Source organism: Rhinoderma darwinii, chromosome 1 (genome assembly GCF_050947455.1).
Source record: "Rhinoderma darwinii isolate aRhiDar2 chromosome 1, aRhiDar2.hap1, whole genome shotgun sequence".
NCBI lineage: Eukaryota > Metazoa > Chordata > Amphibia > Anura > Rhinodermatidae > Rhinoderma > Rhinoderma darwinii.
This window is the reverse complement of record NC_134687.1, coordinates 256,210,995-256,223,900: the sequence shown is the minus strand read 5'-3', so window position 1 is coordinate 256,223,900 and position 12,906 is coordinate 256,210,995. Positions and strand designations below refer to the sequence as shown.

The window sequence follows — 12,906 nt, the reverse complement described above, 5'->3', positions numbered from 1 at the left end:
CTTCTAACCTTCATTCTAAAGAATGTGATACTGGTAAGTAGATCAACTGTAGATTTGAGGTCTTGAAGTCTCTCTGGGCTGCTAGCAGGAAAATTATTCTTTGAGAAAGCAAAAAAATAAATTCAAGCATGAGGGAAAAAAAGGAGAGTCACTTGAAATACTAATAATACATTTTAAAGACCAGTGCAATAGAGGTAACAATTGGATGTCTGAGAAATGGGCAAGTCACGTGCAATTTTGACTTCTAAAGAGTTCTAGGTGATTTAGCCATTTAATATTGGTATATTTTATATTTCTCTCCAGACTTAAATACTACAGACTATTGGTGCAGTATTTACATAAGTAACAAGCCAATAAATTGATCCAAATGCACATTTCCCATTTTCTGGCATATTCTTAACGATCCTCACCATAGGCAGATTATACAAAGGTATCTATGTAGAGAAGCTGTTCATCATTTTCAGTACTAATTATTATTTAACATATCCTTCCTTGCGCATTGTACATCATATTCCCCCTTTACCAGATTCGTAGCTCTCTCACCAAACCTCCGACTCATGCCCCATCAACACACTCCTAGATACGGCCCACTATGACATGTCAGAAGTTTTCTGAAAGTTTAGTTACCTTTTAAATGTTTGGACATACCACTTGAAACAACAACACTGGATTTTTTTCTTACCCGATACATTGAAAGGTCAATACGCAATGAGTTGTGTAGTTGATCAAGCAGCTTCACAAATCTTTCTTTCTGTGTATGTAAATAAACATATTGTGCTTTAAGAAGGCTAATTTTCTGTATAAACTTTAATTCAGTCACCAAAAAACATAAATGTACAGTATATATTATGTATAATTTTGCATTTAGTATTCCTTCTATATTAGTTGTTCAAAGAAGAAATGAACACTATTAGGCCTCATGCACACGACCGTAGCAATGTGCACGGCCGTGATTTTCGGGTCTGCCAGTTGCGGACTGTCAGCCGCGAGCCACCCGCAAATTGCGGGACATGCACATGGCCGTAGCCATTATTTTCAATGAGCCTGGACCGCAGAACACGGCCGTAATAATACATGTCTGTTCTTTCTGCGGTGCGGGCTCCCGGGCCATGCATGGACCGTAAAAACTACTGTCGTGTGCATGGCCCCATAGCAATGAATGGGGCCACAATTCTCACGTTCGTGTGCCTGGGGCCTTAAAATATATATTTCTATATACAGGGTTGTACTGTTAAGACATGTTACTTTACAGCCTTTAATAATAAAACAAGAAAAGCACATAGAGATGTTTATGTATATCATAGAGATTCCAGCAGTTTTTGTAAACCCTTGAAGAAAAAACTGCTTATAGTGCAGGCCAGTTAAAGTATTTAAAAGCAAATCTGTGATTGGCCTATAATGCTCTATGTAATGTCAGCCTAGTAAAGGACAGGTCTGCTCTTTAATTAGCCAAAACTGCACAAAAAAATATTGTGCTATTTGGCTAATAGGAGCAATTAAAGGTTACATTGAACTCGTAGTTATGAGTCTGGTGTATTCATAAGGGGAGCACTCCCCCCGCCCTCCTCGTCAATCACCACCTAGAGGGGTGGGTGGAGTTCTCCCCTCAGAAATGCACCAGACTCATAACTAGGATTCCGATGTATTATTTAATCGCTCCTATTTGCTTTATGGCACAATAATGTTTGGTGTCATTTTGTCTAATAGAATAACTGACCTGTCCCATACTTTGTTGCCAAATATAGGGCAACATAGTCTGATGACAGACTTAAAGAGGCTCTGTCACCAGATTTTGCAACCCCTATCTGCTATTGCAGCAGATAGGCGCTGCAATGTAGATTACAGTAACGTTTTTATTTTTAAAAAACGAGCAATTTTGGCCAAGTTATGGCCATTTTTGTATTTATGCAAATGAGGCTTGCAAAAGTACAACTGGGCGTGTTGAAAAGTAAAAGTACAACTGGGCGTGTATTATGTGCGTACATCGGGGCGTGTTTACTACTTTTACTAGCTGGGCGTTGTGTATAGAAGTATCATCCACTTCTCTTCACAACGCCCAGCTTCTGGCAGTGCAGATCTGTGACGTCACTCACAGGTCCTGCATCGTGTCGGCCACATCGGCACCAGAGGCTACAGTTGATTCTGCAGCAGCATCAGCGTTTGCAGGTAAGTAGCTACATCGATTTACCTGCAAACGCCGATGCTGCTGCAGAATCATCTGTAGCCTCTGGTGCCGACACGATGCAGGACCTGTGAGTGACATCACAGATCTGCACTGCCAGAAGCTGGGCGTTCTGAAGAGAAGTGGATGATACTTCTCATCAGAACGCCCAGCTAGTAAAAGTAGTAAACACGCCCCGATGTACGCACATAATACACGCCCAGTTGTACTTTTACTTTTCAACACGCCCAGTTGTACTTTTGCAAGCCTCATTTGCATAAATACAAAAATGGCCATAACTTGGCCAAAAATGCTCGTTTTTTAAAAATAAAAACGTTACTGTAATCTACATTGCAGCGCCGATCTGCTGCAATAGCAGATAGGGGTTGCAAAATCTGGTGACAGAGCCTCTTTAAGTATGTAAAGCTATAACTGAGATTGGCCATCACACTCTTAAAACATTATGTCGTTTCTTTGTTTTAGGGTATGTTCACATGTAGCTTAAATACAGCGGATTTTCCACAACGTATTTCATTGCGGAAAATCCGCAGCGTAACACAGTGTAAGGGCAAGGCCCCATGTAGCGGAATTGCTCTGGAATTCCGCTGCGGACACTCTGCAGCATTAATCCGCAGCGGACCCGTTTCTCCATTGCCTTCCACTGCTTTTTAGTAGTGTTCGTTTAGACGATGCGGAAAATTCCGCTGCGGAGCATAGGCTGCGGTGCGGAATTTGGTGTCCGCAGCATACAATGGTTGTTGCGGATGTGTGGCGGACTGGTTGCGGACTCATTGCGGAACTTCTCCATTGACTTCAATGGAGATTCAAAATTCCGCAATGAAGTCCGCAGATGTCATGTACATGTTATTCAATAAATTATATGTACCTCAAAATGGTGCCATTAAAAAATACCACTTGTCCCACAAAAAATAAGCCCTCACATGGATATGTCAATGGAAAAAGAAAAAAAGTTATAGCTTTAAAAATGCGATGAGCAAAAAACTGTAAAAATTGCTTCGTCATTAAGGCAAAAAATAGTCTGGTCACTAAAGGGTTACGTTTAATGTATCAATAGCTTGCAGTAAACAAACTCTTCCCCTGGTGGTGGTTCCAAGTAGACAGAATTTTATATTTTAACGGTCTGTATGCAGGGGATTCACAGCTCTGTATCGGAAAATCAAAACTTCAAACACTTTGAGGGTATGTACACACTGAAAATATGGAGCTGTTTTCAGAGAAAAAACTGCTCCATTATGCCTACAAACATCTGCCCATTGCTTGCAATGGGTTTTACGATGTTCTGTTCAGACGAGGTGTAATTTTACGTGTCGCTGTCAAAAGACGGCGCGTAAAAAGACGCCCGCGTCAAAGAAGTGCATGTCACTTCTTGGGACGTTTTTGGAGCCGTTTTTCATTGACTCCATTGAAAAACAGCTCCAATAACGTCCATAAAAAACGCAGCGAATAACGCGAGTACTTGCAAAAACGCCTGAAATTCAGGAGCAGTTTTCGCCTGAAAGCAGCTCCGTAATTTCAGACGTATTTTGCTACTGTGTGTGAACATACCCGTTTGGAATTTTGAGGCAGATTTTCTCTGCCTGCATGCCGATTTTCGCAGAGTTTTTCGCTTTGTTTTTCGCCCTCAGCTATTGAGCGCCGCGGGCTTAAAATGCCGCGAAATACGCTTTCTCTGCCTCCCATTCATGTCAATGGGAGGTCAGAGGCGTAAATGCCCGAAGACAGGGCATGTCCCTTCTTTTTCCCGCGAGCCGGTTCTTCCGCTCGCGGGAAAAAACGCCTCCGCCTCCCATTGAAATCAATGGGAGGCATTTTCGGCCGTTTTTGGCGCGTTTTCCGACGCGGTTTCCGCATCAAAAAACATGTCAAAAAATTCTGTGTGAACTCACCCTTAGGGTATGCTCAGGGAAACTCAATAACGTCTGAAAATACGGAGCTGTTTTCGAGGGAAAACAGCTCCTGATTTTCAGACGTTTTTTTAAGCCACTTGCGTTTTTCGCAGCGTTTTTTACGGACATTTTTGGATCTGTTTTCAATAGAGTCTATGAAAAACGGCTCCAAATACGTCCCAAGAAGTGACCTGCACTTCTTTTTCGCGGCCGTTTTTTTACGCGGCCGTTTTTCAAAACGGCCGCGTAAAAAAACGGCCCGTCGGAGCAGAACAACGTTTTTTTCCCATTTAAATCAATGGGCAGATGCTTGAAGGCATTCTGATTCCGATTTTTCGGGTGTTTTTCGGCCGTTTACGCCCAGAAAAAACATCCGAAAATAAGCCGTGTGAACATACCCTAATTTGGAACTTTTTTTCAGGCTACTTTTGAGGCGTTTTTTGAGGCGTTTTTCATAGTGTTTAATGGAAAATCAGCTCCAAAAAACGCCTCAAGAAGTGACATGCTACTTCTTTTTAAGGAGCGTCTTTTTACGTTACGTTTTTAAAACAGCTGCGTAAAAAGACGCCCCGTATGAACTAAATGCTGTTTTTCCCATTAATTTCAATGGGCAGATGTTTGTAGGCGTTCAGCTTCCGTATTTTCAGGCGTTTTTCGAGGAGTAAACGTCCCGAAATACACATGAAAACACTGCGTGTGAACATACCCTCAGGGTATGTGCACATGCTTACTATAACTGGTTCCCGACCGCTGGCTGTATTTTTACGGCCAGCGGTCAGGGTCCTTAAAACCCGAGCCATAGACTTTTTACGGCTCGGGTTTTAACTTGCTGCCCGCACGATCGGGCAGCTGAATGTCGGGTCTCCGACTGTCAGTGACTGCCGGGGACCCTGATGAGAGGATAGAAGCAGCTTTGGCTGCTTCTGTCTTCTCCGATGTCTTTTTACACAGCGCTCAATGAACGCTGTGTATAGGAATAGAGACGCTGTCTCTATTCCTCCCAGTGATCATGTGACTGGTCACATGATCGCCGGGTGCCGTTACTGACAGACTGCTGCTGGGTCTTACTAGACCCAGCACAGCCCAGTTAGTGACAATCGTCACTATGAGAGGGCTGATTTCCCCTGTAACTGGGGCTGCTGTGCAGCTCCAGTTACAGTGGAAAAGATGGTGTAAAAGAAAGAAAAAAAATATATAAAAGTTCCCCAAAGGTCCATAGTAATAAAAAAAAAAACTAAAGTCAAGTGCAAAAAATTTTTTTATAATAAATACACATAAAATACCCACCCCCAAAAAAAATATTCCCCCCCCCGCAAATCATTGTGGTAATGCTAGCGTTGACCCAATCACCCTAATATAGACATGTAATATATTAAAATTCTACAGTAGACAATGGCGGTCACAAATAAAAGGTCTATTTAAAGGTAAAACTATGTTATTACCCAAAGAAAAAATAGCTGAAACCTAAAAAAGCTTATTTTTTTACTATTATTTTCAAACTTTATGAATAAAAATTCTAAAATAGCGAAAAAGGTGTGTATAAAAACGATAAAAAACGAAACCTGCATTGTCTACGCTAAAACGTCGCAAAAATCACATAGTTAGCCCAACAAATAAAAAAGTTATAGCCATTTAACTAACACGTGCTAAAATGGGCTAAACGGTGTCTGGTTCTGAAGGCGCAAAATAGCCCGGTCCTGAACTGGTTATAATGTCTGCAATGTTAAATACTTTTGTGTCAAAAAAGACAAAAGTATAATAGGTATGATACCTTTATTGGCTAACCATAAAAGTTCTATATGTAAGCTTTCAGAGCACACAGACCCCTTCTTCAGGCTGTTTACAAATGAATGTCTTAGAAAAAAGAACAACATTTAGATGTTACACAAAGACAATTCCTACATGAGGTGATACATCATTAAGATAAGCCGGGGCAATAAAACAGAGGTTATAGGGGTGATGACTTAGGAGTTAAGGCATCTGGAGTCAGTCTGATGGGGGAAGTGACGTATGTCAATGTAGTGGCTCATAAATCCAGGTGTTAGATTGAGGCCTTGTGTCAATGACTGGAATTTTATCATCATCTTGAATTTCCACATTTTTCTTTCTCTGTTGTTTTTAAAATGAATTCACTGTATTAAATTATATATATAATTGTGCTCCCACAATATAGAAAAATTTGGAAATTCACTGAAGTGACAATTGAGTAAAATATACCTTTTATTATAGTAACTCGCTAAAAACAGGGGTAACACACCACTGTGAAAAAAAGCCCCACCGTGTATATTAAAAAATGTATTAAACAGTAAACACTGAATCATTTAGATAAGTATATCTCAGTGTTTATAACGATATTCACCGGAATCAGCATTTAACCTGGGTATAACAATAGTACGAGCCCCAAGAACACACCAGAGTCCGTGATCAACACCGGAATCTCCTAGCGCTGGGTCCACCACAATGCTACTGTCCCCTATGCAACAATCCCATATACAAAAACGACCCTACGCGTTTCAAATACTCATCCTCAGGGGTCTGTATCTTGGTCACTCTGGCCTAATTACTAGCGATAAAGTATTCAACAGCAGATATTCTGCTGCGCATCATGGAAGGATGCTCGCGTCGATGTCAGCGGCACGGTTGTTTTTAAAATGAGCCTTTAGTATTAGGACCTTTAAATCTGAAATACTGTGATCAGGTCCAGAGAAGTGTTTTCCCACGGGTGTATCCACCTCCTGTTTTATTGTATGTCTGTGAAGATTCATCCTAGTTTGTAGTTTTTGTATGGTTTCCCCAATGTAGATTCCTTTATTGATGCACCTTGTACACAGGATCATGTACACTACATTGGAGGATGTACATGAGAACGTGCCAGTGATTTTATAGTCCTACTGCGTGTTTGGTATCTGGATGGTGTTTGATGACAAGATGTTGGTACAGGTCTTGCATTTTCTACTGTTGCAAGGAAAGGTGCCAGTCTCTGATGGTGATGAGAGGGCACTTCTGACCAGGAGATTCCTTAGGTTTGGTGGCTGTTTGTAGGCAAGGAGAGGTAAATCCGGGAATATTTCCTTCAGTTTATTGTCTTTGTTAAATACAGGTTGGAGATCAGCAGCAATTTTCCTCAAGATGTTAATTTGTGCGTTGTATATGACCACAAGGGGCACCCTGCTGCTGTCTTCCTTCTTTTTGTACTCCAGAAGATTGCTCCTTGGAGTTCTTGTGGCTCTGTAGATCTGATCATCTATAATCCTTGGATGGTGTCCCTGTTGTAGGAATGTATTCCTCAGTGATAGCAGGTGTTGTTTTCTTTCTTCACTGTCTGCACAGATCCGTATGTACCGCGGAGCCTGACTGTAGATGATAGATTTCTTTATGTGTCTCGGATGGAAGCTGTTCCATCCCAGATATGCTGGACGGCCTGTAGATTTATTATAGATTGTTGTTTGTATGGTATTGTTTCTCATGTATATGGTCATGTCCAGGAAATGTATTTGAGATGTTGAGTAGTTGAGAGTGAGTTTGATAGTAGGATGGAACTTGTTGAAGTTTTTATGGAAAGAAAGCAGTTCATGTTCAGAGCCTGTCCAGATTATCATCGGGTCTTCAATGTACCGGAAATATGCTAGAGGTTTAGTTGCGCAGGTTGATAAAAACTTCTCCTCTAGTTTGGCCATAAACAGGTTAGCATATTGTGGTGACATTTTGCTACCCATAGCGCTTCCCATACATTGCAGATATATGTCTATGTCAAATAAAATATAATTGTGATTGAGTACGAACCTGATGAGTTGTAGGGCTGGCTCTGTTGCTAGATTGTTCTTTTGAAGAAAGTGTTGACATGCGGCTATGCCATCCTCATGGGGGATGTTAGAATATAGAGACTCCACATCCATAGTTGCCAATATTGTTCCCTCTGGTAGTGGACCTAGGGCTGAGAGTCTGCAGAGAACGTCTGTGGTGTCCTGGACATAATTGGGTGTGCACCTCATCAAGGGCTTTAGAAGATTCTCCACCCAACCATAAATATTCTCAGTTAGAGACCCAACACCTGAAATTATTGGCCTCCCCGGATTGTCTTCTTTATGTATTTTAGGTAACATGTAGAATGTATCTATTCTGGGATTGTCCGGTATAAGGTCCAGTACACTGTGTGACACAGCGTTGAAACTAAATCACTAAAATCCAACAAAGACATCATCATCAAACCCGCTGATAAAGGAGGGGCTGTAGTAATTTTGAATACATCTGACTACATCCAGGAGGCACACAGACAACTCTCAGACAAATAATACTACACCCTGCTTAATGAAGACCCCACCAAACACAGTTGAACTTGTCCGTATCATCAATAGTTTCAACGCTGTGTCAGACAGTTTACTGGACCTTATACCGGACAATCCCAGAATAGATACATTCTACATGTTACCTAAAATACATAAAGAAGACAATCCAGGGAGACCAATTATTTCAGTTGTTGGGACTCTAACTGAGAATATTTCTGGTTGGGTGGAGAATCTTCTAAAGTCCTTGGTGAGGTGCACACCCAGTTATGTCCAGGACACCACAGACGTCCTCTGCAAACTCTCAGCCCTAGGTCCACTACCAGAGGGAACAATATTGGCAACTATGGATGTGGAGTCTCTATATTCTAACATCCCCCATGAGGATGGCATAGCCGCATGCCAGCACTTTCTTCAAAAGAACAATCTAGCAACAGAGCCAGCCCTACAACTCATCAGGTTCATACTCAATCACAATTATTTTTTATTTGACAAAGATATATATCTGCAATGTATGGGAAGCGCTATGGGTAGCAAAATGTCACCACAATATGCTAACCTGTTTATGGCCAAACTAGAGGAAGAGTGTTTATCAATCTGCGCAACTAAACTTCTAGCATATTTAAGGTACATTGATGACCTGTTAATAATCTGGACAGGCTCTGAACATGAACTGCTTTCTTTCCATAAAAACTTCAATGATGATCAGAACTACAGAGCAACAAGAACTCCAAGGAGCAATCTTCTGGAGTGCAAAAAGAAGGAAGTCAACAGCTGGGTGCCCCTAGTGGTCATATACAACCCACAAATGAACATATTGAGGAAAATTGCTGCTGATCTCCAACCTGTGTTTAACAAAGACAATAAACTGAAGGAAATATTCCCAGATTTACCTCTCCTTGTATACAAATAGCCACCAAATCTAAGGAATCTCCTGGTCAGAAGTGCCCTCTCATCACCATCAGACTGTCAATTTTCCTTGCAACAGTAGAAAATGCAAGACCTGTACCAACATCTTGTCATCAAAGACCATCCACATACCAAACACTCAGCAGGACTATAAAATGACTGGCACGTTCTCCTGTACATCCTCCAATGTAGTGTACATGATCCTGTGTACAAGGTGCATCAATAAAGGAATCTACATTGGGGAAACCATACAAAAACTACAAACCAGGATGAATCTTCACAGACATACAATAAAACAGGAGGTGGATACACCCGGGGGAAAACACTTCTCTGAACCTGATCACAGTTTGGCAGATTTAAAAGTCCTAATACTGGAGGCTCATTTTAAAAACAACAGAGAGAGAAAAATTTGGGAATTCAAGCTGATTATAAAATTCAAGTCATTGATACAAGGCCTCAATTTAACGCCTGGATTTATGAGCCACTACATGGACACACTGTCAAGTCCCCCATCAGACTGACTCCAGATGCCTTAACTCCTAAGTCATCACCCCTATAACCTCAGTTTTATGGCCCCAGCTTATCTTAATGATGTATCACCTCATGTACTAATTGTCTTTGTGTAACATCTAAATGTTGTGGCTTTTTTCTAAGACATTCATTTGTAAAATGCCTGAAGAAGGGGTCTGTGTGCTCTGAAAGCTTACATATAGAACTTTTATGGTTAGCCAATAAAGGTATCATACCTATTATACTTTTGTCTTTTTTGACACAAAAGTATTTAACATTTCATATTGTTTCTGGCTAACACGATACTACACTATTTTTTACTGTACTTTATAAAATGTCTGAAAATGTGGAGCTGTTTTCAAGGGAAAACAGCTCCTGATTTTCCACCGTTTTTTTTAGCAACTCGCGTTTTTTGCAGCGTTTTTTAAGGACATTTTTGGAGCTGTTTTTCTATAGAGGAAATGACAAACGGCTCTAAAAATGGCTGAAAGAAGTGACATGCACTTCTTTTTCGCGGGCGTTTTTTAATGCGGCCGTTTTGAAAAACGTCAACGTAAAAAAAAACAGTCCGTCGGAACAGAATGACGTTTTGCCCATTGAAATCATTGTGCAGATTTTTGGAGGCGTTCTGCTTCCCATTTTTCGGACGTTTTTCGAAAAACGACCGAAAATAAGCTGTGTGAACATACCCTAAAACTAATATAGACTATTTGTCAGCCATGTATCTGCCTAAGCAATAAAGCATCAGACATATTAAAATCCAAACAGTGCAATTTTTTTTACCCCCAACGAGAGACATTAGGAGACTGTTGAGCTGTGTCTGTACACATTTTGAATGGATCACATCAAAACAGTCAAGCTCTGCTCAGAATCACAGGGTGAGGCCACACGGTGCGTCACATGGTGCGTCACGCGGTGCGTCGTTGACATAGTTTTGTTGCGGTTTTGTTGCGTTTGAAAACCGCATGCGTTTTTTGTCTCCGTAATGCTGCAGTTCTGTTGCCTTTTTTAAAGGAAATAGTTTATGGACATAGTTTTCACTAATGTTGGAGTTTGTTAGGTGCTTCTTGTATTAAGTTCATTAGGGTAAGGCCACACGGTGTGGCCACGTTGCGTTTATGTTGCGTTTTTAAACCACAGCAAGTCATTTTTGAATAGAAGTCAATGGTGAAATGTTTGTTATGGACAGACTGCTGCTATTATATTACAATGTATTTTTTGTGCGGTTGACCGAATCTTCATAATGTCCAACCACATGTGGTTAATGACCGCGCTGCCAAAGTTGTTGCTGAACTGCTTGTGTTTTTGCTAACAGTTCTGCAATGCCTTGTAATGAACTATATACAGGAAGCACCTAACAAACTTCAACACGGGTGAAAACTATGTCCATAAACTATTTCCTTTAAAAAACGCAACATAAACCCTTTTTGAGGTTTAAAAACGCATAACCCTTTCTGCAGTTTAAAAACGCAACATAAACGCAACGCGGCCGCACGTGTGGTCTTACCCTTAGACCCCCATGTACATGACCGTATAACCGTCCGTAATTACGGCCCATAATTACGGACCCATTAATTTCTATGGCCGACTGACACTTTCCCATATATTTACGAGAAGGTGTCCGTGTCGTAGAAGCTTTCCGGAAAAAATAGGACATGTCCTATTTTTTTATTTTACGGACCGTGCTCTTTATAATGGGAGCACAGCCGTAAATGCCTGTAAATACTGGTCGTATTTACTGGCGCGGTCGTGTGCAAGGGGCCTTAAAGGAAACCTATCGGCAGTTTTTAAAAAGGCTCCATGCACATGACCGTATTTTCATCTATCCGTAAACACTGTCCGTAAATATGGTCCGTATTGCATCCACATTTGATCCGCATGTACGGATCAGTAAAAAAATAGGGAGCTGCAAATGATTTGACCAACATGTTGCATAGCAACGCTTCCGTAAATATGGACGGTTTACGGATGCACATCCGTAGCCGTCCGTATTTACGGAAGCGCCCATAGGCTTCTATGGAAGAGTATGTGCCGTAATTACAGACAAGAATAGGACAGGTTCTATAATTTTTACATAACGGATACGCATCAGTAAAAATACTGGAAGGTGTCCGTGGCCAATAGAAATAAATGGGTCCGTAATTACGGATTAAATATACGGTCGTGTGCATGAGGCCTAACTGCTGACAGAACTATATAGGGGAGGGTATTTTAAACATACCTTTTTTCTCGGTCATGCAAGTTGCCAATCAGTAGACCATTAGAGCCATCATTAAGAGCAGGGGGGTGGGGCTTGCAGCGTGCAGTGCAGGAGCACTTGCACATCAAATCCCGATCGGCGCTCCGGGGGAAATAAATATCATTATTTCGGTCATTTAACTTGCATATCCAAGATATAAATGTATGTTTAAAACGCCCTCCCCTTTATTTCTCTGTCAGAGAATTTTAGGTCTCAAAACTGCTAACGGGTTCCCTTTAATACATATTACACAACACTGGGGTTAAAAAATGTTTTATCAGAAAGGGCCAGTTCACACGTTGCGTAAACACTGCGGATTTTCCGCAACAGAATTCATTGCGGAAAATCTGCAGCAAATACAGTTGCAGCAAAGTGGATGAGATAGAACAAATCTCATCCACATGCTGCGTAAATACTGAGCAGAAAAAACTCAGAAATTGACCTGCGGTGCAGAGTTTTATTCCGCAGCATGTCAATTGTAAATGCTGCTCATTTGTTGCGGGATTTTGCCATTATATTCAATGGGGAGGTAAATCCCGCAACAAATAGCAGTTGTTGCATTTTTTGTGGAGATCCCGCCGCAAAAAACACAACTCAGAAAACAAAAAATATTAAATATATTATACCTAGGAGTCTGTGTTTCAACTTCCTGGGATGACGCTTCATCCCATGTTACCGCCACTGCAGCCAGTCACAGGCTGTAACGGTGGTCACATGGATGAAACATCATCCCAGGAGGCCGGTCTGGATGACGTCAGAGGGTCGGCCTCCTGGGATGACACTTCATCCCATCTGACCGCCACTGTAGCCAATCACAGGCTGCAGCGGTCTCCTGGGATGAGTTTTTCGCAGTGGACATTCCGGGCGAAAAACTGCACCACAGTTTGGTGCGCTTTT

The 12,906-nt window shown here is 41.4% G+C and overlaps 1 protein-coding gene across 8 annotated transcripts in view; it reads right to left on the bottom strand.

The window, feature by feature from the left end:
- Positions 1 to 12,906, bottom strand: part of UNC13A (unc-13 homolog A) — a 667,493-nt gene that overhangs the window by 164,270 nt on the left and 490,317 nt on the right. For all 8 annotated transcript variants that reach the window (XM_075863594.1, XM_075863599.1, XM_075863597.1 and 5 more), the window contains 2 exons: positions 683 to 751; positions 9 to 98 (listed from right to left, as the gene is read on the bottom strand). In XM_075863594.1, coding sequence (XP_075719709.1) covers positions 9 to 98; positions 683 to 751 — 159 coding nt within the window. The remainder of the gene's footprint in view (positions 1 to 8; positions 99 to 682; positions 752 to 12,906) is intronic.